This window comes from Penicillium chrysogenum (genome assembly GCF_028827035.1).
Source record: "Penicillium chrysogenum strain IBT 35668 chromosome Unknown utg000005l_segment0_segment0, whole genome shotgun sequence".
Taxonomy (NCBI): domain Eukaryota; kingdom Fungi; phylum Ascomycota; class Eurotiomycetes; order Eurotiales; family Aspergillaceae; genus Penicillium; species Penicillium chrysogenum.
In genome coordinates, this window is record NW_026622753.1 from 7,770,016 (window position 1) to 7,791,274 (window position 21,259).

A 21,259-nucleotide genomic window follows, 5' to 3' on the forward strand; every position below is an offset into this window, starting at 1 on the left:
GTTAAAGTCATGGTTTTGGGCTATGACCCTGCTTTCGCTCTTTATAGTCGACTGTTTAAGTGCCAGAAGCCTGCCATAGATAAGCCATATATCCCTACAGACACATGGAATGCAAGGAACGAATATCAAAGCAAATGAAGTGAAGTAACTCCTGCCACTTCCATCATGCAATGCACAATGTGATACTCCCCATAGCATCCCCAAATGTCGCTTTCGTACGTTCCAACTCAAGGGCCGACGCAAAGACCTCTTTCCGCTTAAAAAACCAGCTCACATTCCCGCTTCTCATCCGCAATCGCTCAACTGAAATGGGATGGCCAGCTTCCGAGTCTTGTCTAGAAACCTGAAGCGAAGAAATATCTGCTCTGAGGTGCGGGGTTTATCTTTCATTCGACTCAGCGCAGCACGGCAATTGGAGATAGGATCGATCAATGTCTTCAGCACGCTTTCTATCTCCACATCCCTATCAATAGCCGCTTTCACACTGGCGCTGCCTAATGATGTTTCGAGATTATGGAATAAGGTGTAAAACGCGCGCACGTCTCTACTCAGCATGCTAATCTCTTGGGGCGCATTGTGAATAACGGAGAAGAACTCGTACACTTGGAGAGCTGTTGTCGCAGCTGCCTGGGTTAATTGTAGAACTGCCGCGACGGTACCAACCACCTCGGCCATTTTGGGGAACGTAGTCGATATAACCGGTTTGGGATGTCAATTTCTTACTCCGGGTAACGTGTCACAAGTTTCGTGTCCACAGACTTAGAGCAAAAGCGTTGAAGTCGAGCGCTCACGTTCGTATTAGAGGATGACTAACACTTGGCCCCGGGGGCCAGGGGTGGAGAATACAGAGGGATCTCCAAAATATTCCATTGTACATCGAAGTTACAAATGGAAATCCTTTCTGGCCTCAAAGGAGCATTATCGTCCATCTATAGGTCCTCGGATTCTAGATGTGATTTCCAATATGTCGATACACAAGTGCCAAGGTGTGTGTGGGATGTGTTGCACTCGGTGCCGCCCGCTTGCCGCCAACAGGTCCGAGTACAAGACTAAGCAGGCAACACCCAAAACACATCAGCCAAGACTTTCACTTCTCCGGTTACCGTCGATACAACAGTTCGCTTAGAGGATATGGATTTCAGCCCCAATGTTCGAACGTTCCAACAAATACTTCCGGCTGTCCCCGGGGACCGGTTCCCCCTGAACGCCTATAGGGCTACGGGGCTCGTCGTATTCGGATACACAGACACAGGCCCACTCCGTTCCTTACGAGAATACGTTGAACTTGCAATGTCAAGACAATGCTAATGTGACTTCTTAAGGCTGAATGACATTTCCCCGGACCGCCGATCCTTGTCGGGAAGAAAAAAATAGTACACAAGATCACCAATCACACTACACATCAGGACACCCATCATCTCCAAGGCTGAGGCAAAGGCCCCCTGGCTCAGGTCCACCTTGTGTTGGCTAGTGCACCCGCACGATCCGGCTGTCTTATAATTATAATCCAATCCAGTCGATGTGGCGCTCTCATGCCACAACTCCGATAGTATGCTGTTGTGGAGCACGCGAGCAATCAATTTCTTTAACTCCCTATTTTCCTCGCCTTTTCCCTCTTTTTCCTGACCCTTACATTGTACAGTGAGTATAAACGGATTGAAAAACAGTCCGTCTCGAAAGATTTCCTCATGTTGGCCGCGTTTTACGTCGGGCCATTATGATCGTCACTCGTTTTCATCATCCGCAGCGCTTGATTTTGTCTATTCTGGTGCTTTCCGGTCTCTGCTCCAAGTTGCTTCATATATATCAACATCGGTCTCTTCCTTTAGGCCTTTTGGCCCTCTACTTTCCAACATTCTTTATCCAGGAGGTTCTCTTATTCGTTGCAGTATGGATTCTCTTATATATAACATCCGGTCGGTGGTCAGTGGTTGCCGTTATCATTTCAGCGATTGTCGCGTGGGTTCACCTTTTCATAAATGACATGGACAACCATATTGACTTTTACCCTCAGATGCATTGATTTATTAGCAACGTCCTCGCAAGTTAGTTTCTATTCTCAGACCGGCAGCGAAATTCGATGGGATGCAGCCAGGTCCGTGGGCGCCAGTCGGCAGGGAATGAAGTTGATATTGAGCGGACTGGTGCCTATGGCTGCCACTACAACAGTCATCACGGTGGCTTCCTGGCTTTCGGCTCAAGGGATCTGGAATCTCATGACCCGGTGGCTATGCTCCCTCGCCAATATCGGAGACACCAAGACTTACACCATGTTAACGGGCCCCTCGGATCTGAGAAGTTTGGTATCGAATAGATCTCGGTTGTGGACGCTTGTGGGCACCGGAATAACGATCGGACTCTGGCTGATCCGGCCGTCAATCCCATACAATCATATGACAGGAGCTCTACCCTTCACCATGCTCGGTGAGCAGTCTCGGGCTCGTCGGATGACCATTGAAACATTTCCATTACCTGAATTGCTGGCGGAGGAATATTGGGAGCCTGCAAATGGGCACTACAAGGGGTGGGCACCCACATTGGACGACTCAGGTAACACTGCCTATGGAAATAATAAGCCAGCCTGGGCGCGAGGCCCTCTTCCTGCTGCGTTTGAGAGATGGATTGTGAATCCCGATTCGAACGCGGCCGAGATGAGCTTGGAGGCGTCTAATTCGACCGTTCAAAGCGTGTTCAAGAGAGACGAAAACGAATCTGATTCTGGAAGTCAGAACAACACAGTTGAACCGCGACATTACTTCTATAATCCTGTTCACGATCCCATGAGGATAAGCAACCTTGATCTGGAACCACTTGGCCCTCTGCAAGAGGCTCTGAAGGACCATCCCATCCCGATCAACCACATCGTCTTTGTGTTCTTGGAAAGCGGCAGGAAGGATCTGTTCCCGCTCAAAAATGATTCCCACTTGTACACCCAAATTCGCGAATCGTATGAATTATTCGGAGAAGAGGACGAAGCCGATCTACACGACAAACTGTCTCAGATAACCCCCGTGGCAGAGATGCTTACAGGGGAGCAATCCGGCTTTGGCTCCTCAGTTAACTCAACGAATTCCGGACTAGGTGGTCTCAGCTTCGACGGGATATTGTCGGGGAGCACTCTCTCTGCTAAATCGCGTCTTGTCAACTACTGCGGTCTTGGGCCGCTCCCAGTGGACTTTATGCATGAAAATGATATAATTCCATACCAGCCGTGTCTGATGCACATCATGGATCTGTTCAACCAGCGAAAGAATTCCTCTAGCTCTGGAAATTCCACTAACAGTCACCTGGAACGGGAGTGGGAAACCATCTATGCGCAGTCTGTCACTGGGGAGTTTCAGGCACAAACTCGGCTTATGGATCTGCTCGGTTTCAAGCAGACACTGTATTCAGAAGACATTGATGTGGAGGACGCGAAATATTTCCATGAGGATATGGAAAAGATCAACTATTTCGGGTATGTTGTCGAGCAGGATTCCTGCAGCTGTTCTTCGTGTGTAGATACTAACTTGGCACAGTTATGCCGAAACTGAGGCCCGCCCCTACATCAAAGACATGATCGACGAAACACTTCGTCAGAACAAGAGACTCCTCCTTTCGCATTTCACCAGCACCACTCACCACCCTTGGGGTACACCCGAAGGCTGGAACCGAGATCAATATTTCGGTGATCTTCACAAATCACAACACGAACTTATGGATGACTTCCTCAACGCAAACCGCTTCGTCGACGCTTGGCTCGGGGAGTTGATGGGAATGCTAGACGAGGCAGGTATTGCCAACGAGACCTTGACGGTCTTCGTGGGAGACCAGTACGTATAATTTCTAAATGGCCAACCCACCTTACCAGCCTGACCTCTAACCAACGAAACAGCGGCCAAGCATTTGGAGAAGACTGCCCCGTCACAGGAACCTACCACAACCCACACGTCAGCAACTTCCGCGTACCTCTAGTGTTCCACCACCCCTTATTACCCCGCATGCACCTTAATGTCAACGGCAGCGCCGTATCCATCCTCCCCACGATCCTCGATCTCCTCGTGAACACCAATTCCCTCAACGCGGACGACACCGAAATTGCCCTGGATCTGATGAACGAGTATGAGGGCCAGTCCCTCATCAGGCCATACCGCACCTCGCACAATGGCCGCGAAGCCTGGAACATGGGCGTCATTAATGCCGGTGGCTCGATGCTGAGTGTTGGCTCCGCTGCTGTGCCCTGGCGCCTCAACCTACCATTGAACAATGACTTCGAGTACCGGTTCACGGACTTGAATAAGGACCCGTACGAGCTTGAGCCTGTCACGGGCTGGACTATGGGGTCGCTTGCTGCGGAGGTGCATTTCAAACATGGGCCTGAGGCTTTTGATTGGGCTCAGAAGGCCGAGAAGGTTGGCCTTTGGTGGGTTGCGGAGCGGAAGAAGCTTTGGCATTATCGTGATCCTGATGAGTGAGGTGCTGTTGACGATAGTGGACAGCTCGTCTTTTGTTTTCTCTTTTTGGTCCTTGGAGCGACTTGCATAGCATGCATTTTTGGGGTATGTGGCTTTTTGGTTTTCTCTTTTTGAAGCGGTTCATGTTTATTGGTGTAAGATACATGGTGTGGTTCCCTTCCTCTGTATAATATTTGAGTTGGGTAGACCTGCTGTACATAAAAAAGATATGATTTGTGCCATTTCTATTCATACCCATTCTAGGGCCACTATTATCATATGGAATAGTCAACACATCAGGACAGTCACTATCGTTGTACTGTTCAATTAATATACCATGTCGCATCTATAGAAGTCAGTCTGGCAGTATCTAAGGCGGTAAGTCCGTCGGAAATGCAGATCTTCCCGTTATGGAAGTGCCAGGTATGTGGACAATCATACCAAAGATTCGGAGAATTATGCTTATGTAGCTAAAATCGTGAGGCTAAACAGTTGAAGTCCAATGCTAACAATTTGATACTTCATTTCCAAGGTTGTTGCCGTATAGACGACATTACCAACAGGCAAGAAGTGCTGACGAGGCCTTACGGATTTTGCGGTCCACTTGAAGATCTTCATTAAGCCTGACGGGAAGAAAGCACCACATTTCTCCGTTTCAAACCCCCTCGCGGCGTCAGAGGATCCAATTATAACAGCCTTTGCTTGGCCCTTCCGCCCCTGCCATTCGCCCACGGGTCTTGGCGTCTCCTTCGATCCGCACATAACATTGCCTTGTCTAGACCCCAGCGATAGTCCCCTTTCCTTTTCTCTTCTTCATGACTTCCCTATACCACGCTCTTTGAAGAATGCTGCTTTTCAGCGTTTCATTGCTGTTATGGCTGTGCCAAACCGCACTGGCGCAATATTCCAGTGATGATCTCATGTCATTCGTTACAGTCCGTGCCCCATATCCCAGAAATTGTTCGATCGCGCTAACACCGTGTTCTTCAGCTGCCCGATGTCCGGGCAGTGAAATTCAATGTCCACTACGAGAACCGCGAGCGCGTTAGCCCCGGTTACTGGTTCGTCGCTCCCTACCTACACATTGGCCCCGATCCACCGTCCACCTTGTACGAGCAATATCAGATCGGTCCCCATATCTACGATAGTGAAGGAGTGCGTTTACACCAACCCCCTGCGATAAGAATCCCGGCAACTGACCATATTTCGGTATAATAGCGCCTCATCTGGACTGGCTCGCAACAATTCGACAACCGGAACGTCTTCGATTTCAAAGTCGTCAACAGCCTAGGCCCTGACCCACACCTTTCGATGGTCTTGCAAAACTCGTGGGATCGAAATATAGACACCGGGTATGGAATGATCTTGACCAATGATTATCATGTCCAACGAAAGCTTCCTTTGCGGAAAGACCTCGGCTCTTTTGACATTCACGAGTTCAACATCCTGGACGACGGTAAGACTGCGCTGGTCACAGTCTACCTTTCTCATGAGATTAGCCTAGAGGAATTTGGCCTCCCGACAGAGAAGACTTGGCTTGAGTCCGGCGGGTATGCTGAGATCGATTTGAACACTGCCGAGATTGTCCAGTGGTGGGACTCTTATGGTCACATTCCTTTACCGGAGACCGTCCATTACAGCCCGTATTCTCCGGTAGAGGGACACCCTGGCTGGGATTATGTGCATGTCAACTCAGTTGATAAGAATGAAATTGGGGACTATTTGATCTCATGCCGATTCACGAACACTATCTACCTCATCTCCTGCATGGATGGAAATATCATGTGGCGATTGGGTGGAAGATATAGTGATTTCGTGCAAGATTTCACCTTTTCAAAGCAGCACGACGCGAAATTCGTGGAGTCTAATGGGACGCACCACATTATCTCATTTTTGAATAACGCCTCGGACGAGGAATTCAACGAGGAAAATATGTCGTCATCCCTATTTGTCGAGTTGGATACCAGCGTGAAGCCCATGACCGCCAAAGCTATCCGGCGCTATAACCGCCCCGATCACCAACTTTCAAGACTCCGCGGCAATACCCAGCTGCTTCCAAATGACAATGTGTTCACTTGCTGGAGCAAAGAGGGATATATTTCCGAACATGCCGGCGACGGAGAACTATTGATGACCGCCAACTTCACCTCCCCACGCTATTCATCCTACCGCGGGTACAAATTCGAATTCACCGGTCGCCCCACAGCACCACCCGACATGGTGGCGTCAGTCTACGGCACCGATGAAACAAACATGGTGACCACATTCTGGGTCAGCTGGAACGGCGCGACGGACGTCGCATGGTGGAATTTCTACGCGCGAGCCAACGAATTCCACGACCCCGTCTTTATCGGCAAGACCCCTCGGTCCGATTTTGAAACCATGTACATTGCCCGCGGATACCTGGACTGGGTATCTGCCGAGGCAGTAGATGTCAATGGCACCGTCCTAGGCAAGTCCGAAATGCACCGAAGCAAGTCCCCCGACTGGAAGTCTGTCGGATACAGAGGGAAGTCACCCATTCCGGTTGACCCATCGACCATTTACCAAGAAAACAATGGCCCAGAAGGAGACAATGCCGCTGACAAGTCTGGTCAAACGTCACCGGGTGCAATTGACACCCAAACACAGAAGACCACCCAAGTCCTCAAGCATACATACGATGCTATCCGCAGCATTAGCGGTATCTTCTCTTTCGTTTTACTTCTTTGTCTGTTTTTCGGCGTTATTGCATGCTATATGATCATCCGTGGCTGGCGGGTCCGCCTCTACCAGCGTCTTCGCAGGGAAGATGGGTATTCAGACGAGCGGGCGCATCTCGCCTCGCCGCATGAGGATTAAGTTTCTTTTGGTCAAGAGCATCGGAACACTGTTTGCATTATTTCCGGAGTTTTTGTACATTATTTTTCGGGTCTTTGGTGGACTCGAGTCCAATGTGTATATAGTACTGGCTACTGGCTTCATCGACTACCCGGCCATATCGGGTGTTTTTAGCTTTCGTGATATACCTGTTCACACTGAACATCAAGTGTGATTCAGTTCTTAGTTCTTCTATATGTGGGAAATATTTCGGGTACAATCGGTGGCAAAGGAAGCGAACGAAATAGTAACGCGTATGAAAGGTTGCAACCTTGGAAGGTGCGGCCCATTAGGCTCATGTCCTCGCTTCGCTTATAACTAGGTGGCGTTTTATAGTAAGCCAATTAGTGTAGCTTCAAGAAGAAGCGTTAACGTGGAGAGAATCAGTATGTGGTCAGCTTCTTAATGGCAGCCATATACCTATACCACTGATCCTTGCAACAAGTGGGAGTTGCTCGGCTCATCGCTCAATGGCGACGTCCTAGCATGAGCTTATCTGACTCGCCAAGTCTTTATATGAGAATATTACAGGCTATTGTCGTTTTATTATCCTACCTAGGTATCCTTCTTTCTTGCCCAAAAATATAATCCTGACATCTTTGTCATGACCGACAGTGACCTCCGTGCAAGCGTCAACCCCAAACTAAGGCTATTTCTCCCCCTATGCCAAATATGAAAGCTGATGTTTCTTTTGACATTCGAGAACCCACACCGGGGAGTGGATCCCACTGTTTACTGTTAATATCGAGGCCTAGGCCTCGAAAGCGTGAACCATGCTACCATACCCTACACGCGTTGGGTGTTGGGAAGGGCTACATCTGCCCGCGATAGCGGTGTACTTGGACTTGATGCAGTCCTTTCAACCGTCCACGGGTGATACAGGCAGTTCTAATCTCGGTCACCGAAGCTGTTCTCAGGGTGATACAGAAGCAAAGAGTAACCTAGAGAATACCCCTCATGACAACACCCCTCGTGAGGGGGTATTCCGTGAGGGGGATCCCAACTGACTATTTGTGTCCTTTTGATTCCAGAGTGTCCGTTCGGGAGCCCGGGAGCCGGGTGTCGATCAGAGACACTAATCTCGAGCCTATCTTGCCTTAAATTTGAAGTACGTCACACATGTCTTGTCGGGTATCTCAATTGGAACCTATTAACATCAATTGGGGAGTTCCGCAGTAAAGCGGTGCTACCCCATGTTCCGGCCCACAAATTTACCTGATAATAACTGCCCAGGTGGAAATGCCCGCACGGGATTCCCGGTACTGACAAATCTCGGGAATAATGTCCACGGGTGGCAACATTCCCGAGAAAATTATTCCCGAGTCTTTTCCGTTATGGACAATGTAGTGCTGGTCCAAATAATTCTTTCCTTTTTTCGTCACTTGATTCTTTAAAGCTCAAACCTTGGAACTCATTGTTTGTTGTGTTCTCAACCAAATTCGCAATTTGATACCCATCATGCCATCAACAAGCTTACGCCAAGATGACGCATGCCCTTCATACAGCCTTATGGATGACTACAGCGAGGGAGCTCACCCACAAATCCTTGAAGCTCTTCTGCGAACAAACTCCACACAGCAAGTCACCTATGGAAATGACGAATACAGCATTTGTGCCCGGCAATTGATCCGAGACAAGATCGGTTGCACCGAGGACGAGGCAGATATCTTCTTCGTTCCCAGCGGAACCTCTGCAAACCTCATTTCAATCGCCAGCTGCCTAAGGCCTTATGAGGCTGTAATTACTCTGGAGTCGGGTCACATTGCCTGCAAAGAGGCAGGTGCGATCGAGGCAACCGGCCACAAACTTATCCTCGTGCCAGCAGTCGACGGCAAAATGACACCCACCAATCTCCAAAAGGCGCTCCAGCAAAATCAATTCTACCCTCATATGGCCAAACCCCGGCTACTTTATATCTCTAATGCCTCGGAGACTGGCACTGTCTACACAAAACGCGAGCTGGGCAGCCTCTCCGCTATTTGCAAGCAATCAAATCTCCTGCTCTTCATGGACGGAGCACGAATCGGCACAGCCATCTGTTCAAGGAAGAACGATCTCACCCTACGGGAGATCTTCGACATGACCGATATCTTCTGGATTGGTGGCACCAAAGCCGGTGCTCTGATGGGAGAAGCAATCGTCGTCAAGAAGGACCTGGCCGATGGTTTCGTTTTCCATCTCAAACAGCATGGCGCTTTGCTGGCCAAAGGCCGTATTCTTGGAGTTCAGTTCATGGAGCTCTTCCGGTCAGACTTGTTCTTCACACTGGCCACACATGCCAATGAGATGGCCCAGAAGATCTCAACCAGCTTCGAGGGGCTGGGATATAGGTTGGCTGCGGAGACGGAGACAAACCAGGTGTTTGTTATCCTTCCTCAACAATTGGTCCGGAGCCTGCAGGACAGGTTCCGGTTCTATGTTTGGGAACAGCTTGATAATGGAGAAATCGTGATTCGGCTTGTGACGTCCTGGGCCACGGATGAGCAGGAAATTGACAAGTTCAATGCGTGGGTGCAGCAGTGGACAGTGGCAACCAACATTTGAAGGAATTCACCCCCATTGACTGTTGCCTACAGCGATTTCTTATACTGTTGTTGCCGCTATAGAGACTCAATATTAATATAATTATAACGAGAAATCAGAATCATCAAAATTCATATCAGAACTCTTCATTCTTCATAGATCCAAGTCAGCTGATCGTGCTAACCACATTCGGATACTAAGATATCCGTGTAACTCTTGCTCCCTCAGACGTCCATGAACGTCTCCAACTGTTCAATTGTTCATAAATAGTTGAATTGGTCCAATTGCGCTCCTACATTAATCCGATGGGCTCGGGTTTGTCTTAACTTACCCCACGATACTTGAAAGCCGCTTTTTCTACCACGGCCCACTCCACTCTTCCCCGTATGTACACTCGATGAGGCTGTCAATATCGTGTGATGCTTGTCGGTAAGTTATACATGAAGTCGTAGTTGTATTATCTCATCTGACTTTTTATGCAGGCAAGCAAAAGTCAAATGTGTTCATGAAGGGCAACCGCCCTGTCAACGTTGCTTGAAGACCAAGAACCAAGGATGTAATCTGACAGATCCCCGCGCCTCAAGACAAAGGACGCGGAGCAATACTGTCACATCCAGGACCCCAAGAAAACGGAAGGCATCATCCGCCCTATCGCCAGTGGTTGGAGATGCAGAAAGAAGCACCCCTGAGAATGTCCCCGTGGCTCAAGACCTGTCCAATGATCCCATAGCATCACTGTCACCGGCAACCGTCATCAGTGCAGTGGAAACTTATAGAAAAAAGTTCCCAATCACTAATTTCCTTCATTACCCTTCTTTGATCTCCGACATATCATCCAACGTCCACTCGGTGGACTCTGTCTTTGTGGCCTCGGTCCTTTCCTTGTGCGTACGGTTTATGAACAGCAATGAACTCGGGGAGGAGGAAATCTATGCCGATTATGCACGTAAGAATCTTGCCCAGCGCGTGCTTGAGGCCCCCTCGCTCTATCTTGCCCAGTCACTCGTAATGATCTCATTTTATGAGTGGGGCACTGGGCGACCATATCAAGCGTGGATGTATAGCGGTATGTATCAAATCCTTAACTGATTGTAGATCACTAGCTGACAACCATCAGGCATGGCGACCTACATGATTCAATCCCTTCTGAAGATGGCAGATGATAGCATGGAACACAATCCTCAGGAGTTCCATGCATCCCAAACACAATACGAACAACTGGTCCGAACCTACTGGTGCTGCTTTGCGCAGGACTGCGAACTGAGCTCCGGAGCCCGTCAGCACTTTGCCCTGTCATTCTCCCAGATCTCCGTTCCTCTCCCTATCAGTGACAGAGATTTCACGTTTAATCATACACCAGCCAGCAGATTGATGCCTGCTGATATGAATAAAGACTGTGTGCTAGCGAAGGGTCTTACAATTGAGCATGGCCTCACAATCGTCACCCGAGGATTCGACATATTCGTACGAATCCTAAGATTTGCGAATGAACATCGACGAGCATTGGCTTCTTTGTCTTCGAACGACTCGACTATATCTCCGCTCCTCTTAACTTGGCAGGTCCTCAAGGAGGAACTGGATGAATGGAGGTCTCTTCAGGATGTAACGGTCCGGTTCCCAGCTACCAGCGTTCAGTCGCACGTGGCACTCGGGTATGGGGAGCTATTTGCCTACATCAACCTGGTTTATTACATGAGGTATTTGTTTTTATTTAGCTAATTCCAGGAAACGATACTAACTCTGTTTCAATCAGCATCCTTTTTCTCCACCGAGATCGCTTCTTATCCAACCTCAAGCCCCATTCCGACGTTTTCCACGACACAAATGACGATGCGCAAGGCGAACCCGATACAATCAAACAGCTATTCGAAGCCGCTCAGCAGATCGGGGGTATCCTCAATGCACTAGACGCCTCTGGTGCACCCGTCATGTCACCATATTCCGGCTTCAGCGTCTTCGTCGCCGCTCACATCAACATGTACGGAACAATTGCCCCACAACGATATCCGGGCAGCCTCAAACGGGCCGAAGAAGAAAAGGCTCGAAATCTTGTCTACCTGGAGCGACTAAGTAAACTCTGGCCCGTTGGTCGCAGCTGGGTGAGTATTCTCAAAACATCTCTAGCCAAGCATCGCAGCTAACAATAATCAGTGGCGAACCGTCCAAGAAGCAAATCGGTTCTACGAAATAGTCAAGAGTAACCAAGCTCACTCTGAGTCTGGTATGCACAGTCCCAGGAGATTCGCCCTCGCGGGTACCCTGGATGAATATGGTGATATCCGATCTCGTCCGAGCAGAGACGCGTATGCGACTAGGGCGCGAACCTCTGAGTCTCGTGATACTCACAGCTCTCATCCCCGTGGGGAAACCTCGTCGCCTGGTCTTGGTGGTGATGCCAACTTCCTTGCTAGGGATAATTCTTCGCTTGGTGGTCATCATGATTTTGAAACTGATATGTTTCAATGGCCATTTATTGATGGATCGTGGTCCCTTGGGTTTGATACAGGATTGGATGGATTATGGCCTAACTCGGGGTTATTTGACCCAAATCCGTCACTTAGATGATCATACTCTATTCCACGGTATTTCTCTGCAGCCTCCCAAGAAAATTAAATCCCCCGTTTTAATGTAATGTTGTCAATCGGTATTCCATCATACCCACACCGTAGATATATATCATTGCAACCTTATTAGTTTTTTGTTTTGAGAATTTATTCCAGGGAATAAGGATGCAAATATTCTCATTAATAAGCATTTGGGGAAAGCTCAACTAAGCTTGGAAATGATTACAATAGTTACAGAAAGTCCAATTGCTATTTGAACTTTGTACATAGACGGGTTGTGCGTGGATGTATACGTTGACAGAAATCGCTCATGAGGTCAATATGGCCAAGTCTTTCCATCAACCAGCCAAGTGGCCGAGCAGTAACTCAGCCATCATATCTTCCTTGGTCTAGTGGTGATGATTTCCGCTTGTCATTAGCACCGATAAGCGCGGGAGACCGGGGTTCGATTCCCCGAGGGAGAGATTTCTTTTTTTGCTAATGTATTTTTATTCTGGCTACTTTTATCCACAGTCTATGTCATTTCTAACCAATAATGAAGTAGCGGATATAGTACTCCGATTGAAGTGGACACATCGTTGACTCTACCTCTAGATTTACAATGTCAGGATAATAAACACACTCCGCAGTAAATCATTTCATAGATAAATATCTACACATTCTAAACATTCAGGTGGAACGAAACTTTCCTCGCAATTCTATCGAGACGTGCAGCAATGTCATTACATTTGCACTGACACGGACCCTTATTGAGAGCCAGTGTTATATGGACCAAGTCGTGCTCCATGCTAAGAAACACATTCTCGAACTTATAATGACCATCATCTTCACGGTCCCAAAAGGCAGTATTGCGACGAATAATCTCGCTATCTGGAACTTTGATAAGCACACCGAGTGCAATGTCTATGATCCGATCGATTCGAGCAGACAGCTTTGCTACTGCCCGAGATACATCCGCGTGTCGACCCTTTCCTCGACCGTCTGGATCGCAGCGTAGAATGTTGGCTTGGATATCTAAGCCGGCTTTGAAGATACGGCATTCGTGCAGGAGCTTGTCCTGCCGGGATGAGAATACTCGGGGCATGGTTGTGGTGAGTATTGTGATATATTGGAGTAGACGGGGGATTTAAGGTATTTATAGTAACATAGCTGGCTGGTGGAGATGTCCTCGGACAAAGAAGAGAAGGGAGCTCGTGAAGGCCATTGTTTGATTTTTGATCGCATGAAATACAATGGGTATGCAGCAACAAAGACCCAACCTTGTATGACTCAAGTCTAGCTCAATGTTGGCAGGACAAAGATGATTAACTGGGTATATACCGGCTTTCGTAAGTGGCAATGCACGTACACCTACAGTATATGCAGGTAAGAAACTAAGGGAAGAAAAAGAGACAGAAAGTAAATTCATTATGGTAATTAATGACAGGGTATATGGTATATAATAGGAGAAATTTGAAAACACCATTAAGATCTTTCCACGGTCTGTGATACAGCGACCGTCTTCCTGATGCCGTCCTGGTTGTGGATAGACTCGCCGGACTCGCCAGCCTCTGGGGGACCGGCAAAGGAAATCAGATGGCTCTGGTCACCGAAGTTCGTTACCTTATCCCAGTCAGCGGCAACATTAGAAGCCGGGGCCGATTTCCTATCACTCAACGGATGGGTAGAGCCGCCGTTCTGGTAGTACTTCTGCGACGAGTACTGCTTCTTGTAATGGGCAAACATGACGTTGAGAACAGGCAGACAGGCACAGATCAATCCGACACCTCCCTCGGCATTACTACTAGACGTTAGAAAGAGAAAAAGAGAAAGATTAAGGGGGAAGGGGGGAACATACCCCGATAGAATGACACGAACGAACATGAGGCCCTGATCACTTGAGCCTTTCAACACCATGATTAATCGGTAAAGACTGAACCCGGTGGCCAGTCCACCAGCGCCAAGCAGGCCCATCACGCGAAGCTTTCGATTGAGCGACATTTGTAGAGACCATGTCAATGGCAGTGGGAGAATGAGGATGATGATGTCACTGACGACACTAATCACGGAGTCGGCGACGAGGGCGGCATTCTGGTCGAGGCAGCTTCCCTCCACCTGGTCACCCAGCCAGTACCTGGGGATGGGGTAACATATGCGAATCTTGATGATCAGGGCGACGATGTAGTAACAGCATAGGCAGCCGAGGAAGATATAGATGAACCAGACTTTGCCGCGGTAGGGAGCGAAGATGCGGGTGAGGATCGCTAGGAGGGCGATTTTGACAAAGAGTGCCATCGGACAGTAGAGAATGGTCGCGATGTAGCAGAATTTTTGGAATGCAATTTTCTCGTTAGGGGAGAGCTCGTTGAATTTGTATCCTCCGCCATGTTGACTGACTAGGTAGAGAGTAAGTATTGTAGTTGGTAACATGTGGGAAGTATAGCACTTACGGACAATGGCTATTGCACAATATCCCATAAACAGAAACTGTGTAAAAGTCAGACTTGGCTAATAAAGCACTGAATTATTTTGCTTAACGTACCCAAGCAATCGTACAGGCAACTAGAGAATGGTTAGTGAAATTCTCGAAAAATGTATGGCATGCAAGGGACAAGCTCACGATCTTCAACTCCGAGGGATTGTTTGAATCGGAACCGGGTATAGAATCGTAATGCTACGAAAACAGTCACGATTGGAATACAGAGACCCTGTGTGACGAGATTGACTGTATACAAGACATCTGTTGGGTTATCGACAGTCATGATGGGTTTGAAGTTCGATTCCCCCTCCCCTTAGTGTACAACATAAAAGAACCGGGGAATTGACAAGATAAAGGACTTCACATCGCGAAAATGAGGATTGACAAGAAGGGGAATTTGAGCGGGGACTTAAAGGCTATCGAACCACTACTATGTAATAGTGGCGCGGGATGTATGATGGCGATGATTGCTCAAGGGGTTGCGTTAGACCCCACCAACGGGCGATTTTTCATTTCTGAATGGTTCTTGGAAATTTCTATGAATAACGCTAGGTGACACTAGACTCCGTTTATACGCCACCAATATGCATCGGCCTCGCGGGTGTCAAACAGCCGGGCAAATAGTATCCGTTTTAGTGTCTCGTATTAGTTGCCAGACCCAGAATTTTCCACCGGTTCGCCACTAACGCCGTTGTTTTACAAAACAGATAAATGGGCCTTAGTTGAACCCTATTGAAATAGCCGAGGGCATTCCGGATTACTTCGTACTTCTGACAGTTTTGACAGCATGTCTTTTGGTTAGTGATCAACATTGGACTGGAAAAGGAGTTGTGCGTGGGTGTCTTTTCCACTTCTTCTCTCTATAATTCCCTCGGTCCTCTATAATTCATTGCATAGTACGGAGTAAAACGACATAGAACACCCCCAAAAAAAGAAAACATGACCATCCACTACTTGAGCGGCAAAGACTCTGGTCTCTTCAAACCCCTGACTATTTCAAATGGCAACATTACCCTCGAACATCGTGTCGTCCATGCGCCTCTGACCCGCAACCGCGGAGAACCATTGAATCCCATCAGCACCCCGGACAAACCCAATCGTATCTGGATTCCTGGAGATGCGGTTGTGGAGTATTATTCCCAGCGTGCTACCAAAGGAGGCTTGATGATCTCAGAAGGCATCCCACCATCGCTCGAGGTAAGCATCTCGAACTCAATTTGGAGGCGCAAGGTTCTCTTTAGGATAACGAATTTGTGTGATTCCCTTCGGAATTGCCCGCTTAATGACAATTGTCCATACTTTAAATTTCTCTTTTTTTTTGAATTTTTTTTTAACGTTTCGACAGAGCAATGGCATGCCCGGAGTACCCGGATTGTTCAACTCCGAACAATCCGCTGGCTGGAAACGAGTCGTGGACGCCGTTCATGCAAAGGGAGGCATTATCTTCTGCCAGCTGTGGCACGCTGGCCGTGCTACGATCCCTCAGATGACTGGATCGCCCGCGGTCTGCCCCTCGGCCTCTGTGTGGGATTCTCCGACGGAATGCTACTCCCATCCGCCCGTTGGCTCCACAGAGCCCGTGCCCTACGCCAATCATCCGCCTATCGAGATGACTGTGGGACACATCAAGCAGACTATCGATGATTATTGCATTGCCGCCAAGACTGCTATGGATATTGGATTCGATGGTGTTGAGATCCATTGCGGAAATGGGTACCTGCCGGAGCAGTTTTTGAGCTCCAACATCAACAAGCGTCAGGATGCCTACGGGGGTACTCTAGAGAAGCGCTGCCAGTTTGTGTTTGAATTGATGGAGCAGGTGGCCAAGACCATTGGTGAGCATAATCTGGCTATTAGACTGTCGCCATTTGGTATGTTCAACCAAGCGCGCGGAGAGCAGCGTGTGGAGACTTGGACTCACCTGTGTGAGGGTCTGAAGAAGACTCTCCCGTCGCTGTCGTATGTCAGCTTTATTGAGCCGGTATGTGTTCATCGTCTCTACCTAATGGTATACTGCTAACCTACCCAGCGTTATGAACAAATCTTCGGCGCTGAAGAGAAGGATAAGTTCCTCAAAAGCTGGGGCCTGCTGGATGTGACCCTTGATCGTTTCCGTCAGATCTTTGGTTCCACCCCATTCTTCTCCGCCGGTGGCTGGGACGATCAAAACTCCTGGGGAGTAGTGGAAACTGGTAAATACGATGGTCTGTTGTATGGTCGATACTTCACCAGCAACCCGGACCTAGTGCACAGACTGAAGGAAAAGCTTCCCATGGCTCCATATGATCGAACTCGGTTCTATGGACCATTCGAGGACAACACCTTCCATTATACAGATTACCCTACTGTGGGTCAGAATTAGGTGGTTTAAAGAATGTGTATAGCATTGAATATTAGATACCTACCTAGGTATATTATATGCATGTTAAACTTGGGTGTTTTTAAGCATAAAAAAAGACCCTTGGAAATTTCCACGAGTGTCACCTTGGAAACCATGAAACGCAAGTCTAGACCGAGGCCCACGGCAAGTGATCCATGGTTCCAAGGTATCGGCCCCTTCCGAAAACGACTTGGATGACAGACCCAAAAAGGAAGGGCTCGGCAATGTCGGCAGCATTGAAACATCGGCCTATAATTTAATAAAAATAATATTATCTGGCATCGGTGGGATCGGACGCCGTGATTGAGATGGCCGAAGCCCTGATCTGTCCCACTGAGGTTGCAAGCCCCGATGAAGAATAGAAAACAATAGCAAAGATGATGTCGGCAGAGTATTAGGTGCTGTCATATTGCCCAACAGCCCTGGAGAGTACTCCGTATTATGTCACGAGCTCCCTGCCACCTAAATTTGAGTCTGAATTCAAGTCTGAATTTGGATGCCTGGGGTACGGATCACATTGGGAAAGATCATCCACTTCCAAGGTTCACCTGTGTGTCTTGACGGAGAACAATGGATTGTATATTATTCACGGAAAGGGACGGCAAAGGAAGGAGACGGGAAGAAAGGCGATCGCGAGGTCCTATCACATAGCCCCCCTTTCATTTAACTCTCTTACCGCTAACCGATTCCAAGGCTGTATAGCCGACGCCAAGGCTATGGTACACGCCAAGGCTATGGTATGTGCCGCGTCCGAAACTTGGGAAGTTGTCGATTATTTCTCTAGGGCTATTCTCATTTGTCACGGGGAAGCGAACCTGTGGGCCGGCCGCATGTGAAAATGCCGAACGGAATCAGCGCGCTGTTGGCCGAGATCGACGTTGGATACACTAGCCCCAAAGGGGGTTAGTGGGTTATATTGGAGGTAAGGTGAAGTGCATGTCCGGGGGTAAAATCCGCTTACGATGATTTGCTTTCACATTCCAAGTGTTTTTGTTTATATACCCCAGACGTGACGTTGAATGAGTTTCTCCATCCAGGTCAATCGCAAATAAAACTCACAGGCCACTCGATCCATTGGTGGAATTCGGGTGCTAAACACTCACGGATTCCTGCTATGACATGCCGGTCCCAACCGATCATAAGCCATGAGGATCCCATGAACTTTAAAAGGATACTCCAATAAGCAAGAACAACCAATGAAACAGGATCCTTTGCCTCAAGAAGACTGATGAACTCTTCAGGCCGCGTGTATATCCATCCGACGACAAAGGGCATCAACTGAACACCATCCTTCCCAGCGCTTCGACACTGATATGCTTCTTCAAACATTTGGAGCAATTTCTCAAGTGCATCGATGTAGACCTGGCCCGTGGAACTCCCAGTTTGGGTTTCGATAAAACGTTGAAGTCGTTGAATATGAGACTGATGTTTCCCAAGCTCGTCTTGTAACAAGTGGCTGACGCCCTGAATAGCAGGGTCGGGCTGAACTTCTAAGATCCCGGTAAAGATTTTATCACGACTAGACATCAAAATCGACCTCACTCCTCTCATAAGAACCAGCCATTCCGCCTTGCCCGTCTCACTGAATACAAGGTATTCACCCGGTTTTGGACCGTGTGCGAAATAGACAAAACATACTAGCACTGTCGACATGTAGATCGACTGGCAGTTCCCCGAGTTAAGGCTCGATAGAATGGCCGACACAGATCGAATGCCAAAGGTGAAGTGATCATCCGCCTGCATCACATACCGGTCTCGCACCTCGGGGTGAAGATAGCCTAGATGCAAGGCTGCCAGCGCCAGTATGAGGTGGAAGATGGATGGTAAGGTGAATCCCCATTGTGGAACGTGAGTTTGCCAAATTCGATTGTGGTCAGTTGCTTCGTCCGTTATGGTGCGGTATGTCTCAGTGACGAAGTGGTGGAAGAGTCGTAGGTCGGCAAATGAGAGGGTATCCTGAATCTGTGGTATGGCACTGGGGCTTTCGCATTGGACTTCTGTAGAGACCGTCTGCGAAGATGGCTGGCCTGTTTGATCCTTGGGTGTGCGTTCTTCGGGTTGGTATTTAGAAGGCTTGAACCGGAATTGTGTCTCTGAAGGCCTAGATGGGGATGGAGCTACAGAGGTTGAAGCCGGTGATATAGATGTTGTCGAAAGGAAATCGCACTCGATAGCATGATGGATGCATTTGGAGCATGCTGGCTTCTTCTCATCACACTGTACGCTATTAGTGGCTTATCATCAGAACTCCCACTTTCTATCCAGTCTAGTCACCCCCAAGCATATTGATGGCTGGAGAGTATTTGGGATCCTGAAATACATGTTTCTCTCCTTTACGTCCATCTTTCATGAAGGTAGCAAGGGTAGCTGAAGAGAGACGACAACCGGACTCAGAGACCGTTTGGAAAGCACTCACTTTTATTCGTCGTCTTTTACAATTTCCACACCCTGCACGGGATTTATTGTGAGATTTCCGGGATCTGATCGTGCTCTGTTTCTTTTCCATGATGGTAAGGGCCTGTAGAGCGTCGTACTCGCTTTGAATTTTGCCGTTTCGGGTTCCGATATATGACGTAATGACCTAAATATAGGGCACACGTGACCATGGACTATAAGGTAAAAGAAGAATTCAAGGAGTTGGGACATCGGAGTAAATGGAAGAGGGAAGTTGTCTGCCAGACAAATTGTTCAAGGGTTTTCTCCGCTTGATCTTAACTCAAAGTTGAAACGTTCTCCTTATATGTCTGCCTATGTTGTAATGAGATATCCTTACGCTCAGGCCAAAAGGAGAAAAATACCATGGCGCAAATGATGGACATGGTATGACCATATTTGACCTTTAGAGAACTACAACTAATATCTAACTCAAAACAATCAAGAGTCAGTTCGTAAAATGATACATTCCTCCCAACTGCAGGCAGAAAGAAAACACTAGACAAGCTAGGAAAGACAGATTCAATAGTCGTTCTACCTGTACGGAGTATAGGTCCGTCAACTCCTAGTTCTACACTAGGCTCCGGTTGCAATATTTCCTATATTATCTAGGTTGTCTAGAAAACGAGACTAATGAAACCTGGAAGGAGTGCTCAAAAACGAGCGCCAAAAATCGGACCAGTAAGAGAGAAGCTCGGTCAACTAAGATCAGCACTCCTGTATCTCGCGCTATCAGTATTACTGTAGGCTACGGGGCTAGTTGTTTACATTGACTGAGTCAGTCTCACATTGTCAGGGTCGGATAGTGACAAAAAGCCTTTCATATGTAGTAACAACTCTTTGTTGTACAGCTGGGCAAAAGAAAATAGCTTTGTTCTCGCCACAAAAAGAAAACCAAAAAAAAAAAAAAGAAATTTGATCATAGACTAGGCTCCTAGCATCAGAATGAGAGAAAGAGGCAACCCCTGTTGATTCGTGGTTTCACCCATAGTAAGTCCCCATCTCGAGCGGGTCAGGAAACTCCCCTGGCCACCGTTTCTGGATTCCATCATTCACCAGCGCGACCTCATCCTGGTTGGCGAAAACACCATGCTGGTTGAAGAGATCAATTTGATCATAGACCCAGGTCCGGCCAATCCAGCCATCGTCGTCAATCTCAAATTTGTGCCGATTATTCGCAACAATCATTTCGTGGATATCGCCCACCGTAAATCCGGGGTTCACGCTCAGAACAAAGGTCAGTTCTCCATTGGGTGGGACCAAAGTCGATCTCTTTTGAAACACGATGTTGGCTTTGGAGCCATATTCAAGAACGGTGGGTTGGCGCTCGTAGGTTGGTTGACAATGCAGTCTTACCGCCGTCATATTTTCTTCAGATGTGGATAGGAAAAAGGTCCAGCTGTTTGGGAAATTGAACTCGCGGGGTGCAAGGCATATGGCTCGGATACATTCGACTGGCTGGCGCAGGATGTGGGACCGCTCGCTCTGAGGTTCGAACTCGATTGGGTCCCATTCGGGGTTGAGAATGCAGTCTGGTAATGTTAGATGTTTTTGCTGGCATGTAGGGTGGTGAGTAGACATACTACAGTAATAATCAGTAATCAACATG

The 21,259-nt window shown here is 48.1% G+C and overlaps 9 protein-coding genes across 9 annotated transcripts; 5 read left to right on the forward strand and 4 right to left on the reverse strand.

Moving 5' to 3' along the window:
* Positions 1 to 285: 285 nt before the first annotated feature.
* Positions 286 to 675, reverse strand: N7489_011311 (uncharacterized protein; the record flags this gene model as incomplete). Its single annotated transcript, XM_056717060.1, has 1 exon — positions 286 to 675. One exon carries the CDS (start codon positions 673 to 675, stop codon positions 286 to 288), a length of 390 nt encoding a protein of 129 aa, XP_056564682.1.
* Positions 676 to 1,717: 1,042 nt separating this feature from the next.
* N7489_011312 (uncharacterized protein) lies at positions 1,718 to 4,454 on the forward strand (the record flags this gene model as incomplete). Its single annotated transcript, XM_056717061.1, has 4 exons — positions 1,718 to 1,959; positions 2,015 to 3,457; positions 3,519 to 3,812; positions 3,875 to 4,454. The coding sequence occupies 4 exons, from the start codon at positions 1,718 to 1,720 to the stop codon at positions 4,452 to 4,454; spliced, it is 2,559 nt and encodes an 852-aa protein (XP_056564683.1).
* An 824-nt stretch (positions 4,455 to 5,278) lies between these two features.
* Positions 5,279 to 7,274, forward strand: N7489_011313 (uncharacterized protein; the record flags this gene model as incomplete). The annotated part of the gene is made up of 3 exons (XM_056717062.1): positions 5,279 to 5,368; positions 5,424 to 5,588; positions 5,652 to 7,274. The coding sequence occupies 3 exons, from the start codon at positions 5,279 to 5,281 to the stop codon at positions 7,272 to 7,274; spliced, it is 1,878 nt and encodes a 625-aa protein (XP_056564684.1).
* Positions 7,275 to 8,750: 1,476 nt separating this feature from the next.
* On the forward strand, positions 8,751 to 9,836 carry N7489_011314 (threonine aldolase family protein; the record flags this gene model as incomplete). Its single annotated transcript, XM_056717063.1, has 1 exon — positions 8,751 to 9,836. One exon carries the CDS (start codon positions 8,751 to 8,753, stop codon positions 9,834 to 9,836), a length of 1,086 nt encoding a protein of 361 aa, XP_056564685.1.
* Positions 9,837 to 10,212: 376 nt separating this feature from the next.
* Positions 10,213 to 12,380, forward strand: N7489_011315 (transcription factor domain-containing protein; the record flags this gene model as incomplete). The annotated part of the gene is made up of 5 exons (XM_056717064.1): positions 10,213 to 10,244; positions 10,298 to 10,881; positions 10,933 to 11,512; positions 11,569 to 11,914; positions 11,967 to 12,380. The coding sequence occupies 5 exons, from the start codon at positions 10,213 to 10,215 to the stop codon at positions 12,378 to 12,380; spliced, it is 1,956 nt and encodes a 651-aa protein (XP_056564686.1).
* Positions 12,381 to 13,040: 660 nt separating this feature from the next.
* N7489_011316 (uncharacterized protein) lies at positions 13,041 to 13,463 on the reverse strand (the record flags this gene model as incomplete). The annotated part of the gene is made up of 1 exon (XM_056717065.1): positions 13,041 to 13,463. One exon carries the CDS (start codon positions 13,461 to 13,463, stop codon positions 13,041 to 13,043), a length of 423 nt encoding a protein of 140 aa, XP_056564687.1.
* A 380-nt stretch (positions 13,464 to 13,843) lies between these two features.
* On the reverse strand, positions 13,844 to 15,120 carry N7489_011317 (uncharacterized protein; the record flags this gene model as incomplete). Its single annotated transcript, XM_056717066.1, has 5 exons — positions 13,844 to 14,159; positions 14,217 to 14,754; positions 14,809 to 14,845; positions 14,901 to 14,920; positions 14,979 to 15,120. 5 exons carry the CDS (start codon positions 15,118 to 15,120, stop codon positions 13,844 to 13,846), a joined length of 1,053 nt encoding a protein of 350 aa, XP_056564688.1.
* Positions 15,121 to 15,776: 656 nt separating this feature from the next.
* Positions 15,777 to 17,199, forward strand: N7489_011318 (alkene reductase; the record flags this gene model as incomplete). The annotated part of the gene is made up of 3 exons (XM_056717067.1): positions 15,777 to 16,034; positions 16,183 to 16,818; positions 16,867 to 17,199. 3 exons carry the CDS (start codon positions 15,777 to 15,779, stop codon positions 17,197 to 17,199), a joined length of 1,227 nt encoding a protein of 408 aa, XP_056564689.1.
* Positions 17,200 to 18,255: 1,056 nt separating this feature from the next.
* N7489_011319 (Zn(II)2Cys6 transcription factor domain-containing protein) lies at positions 18,256 to 21,258 on the reverse strand (the record flags this gene model as incomplete). Its single annotated transcript, XM_056717068.1, has 3 exons — positions 18,256 to 19,434; positions 20,707 to 21,182; positions 21,234 to 21,258. The coding sequence occupies 3 exons, from the start codon at positions 21,256 to 21,258 to the stop codon at positions 18,256 to 18,258; spliced, it is 1,680 nt and encodes a 559-aa protein (XP_056564690.1).
* Between the last annotated feature and the right edge of the window lies 1 nt (position 21,259).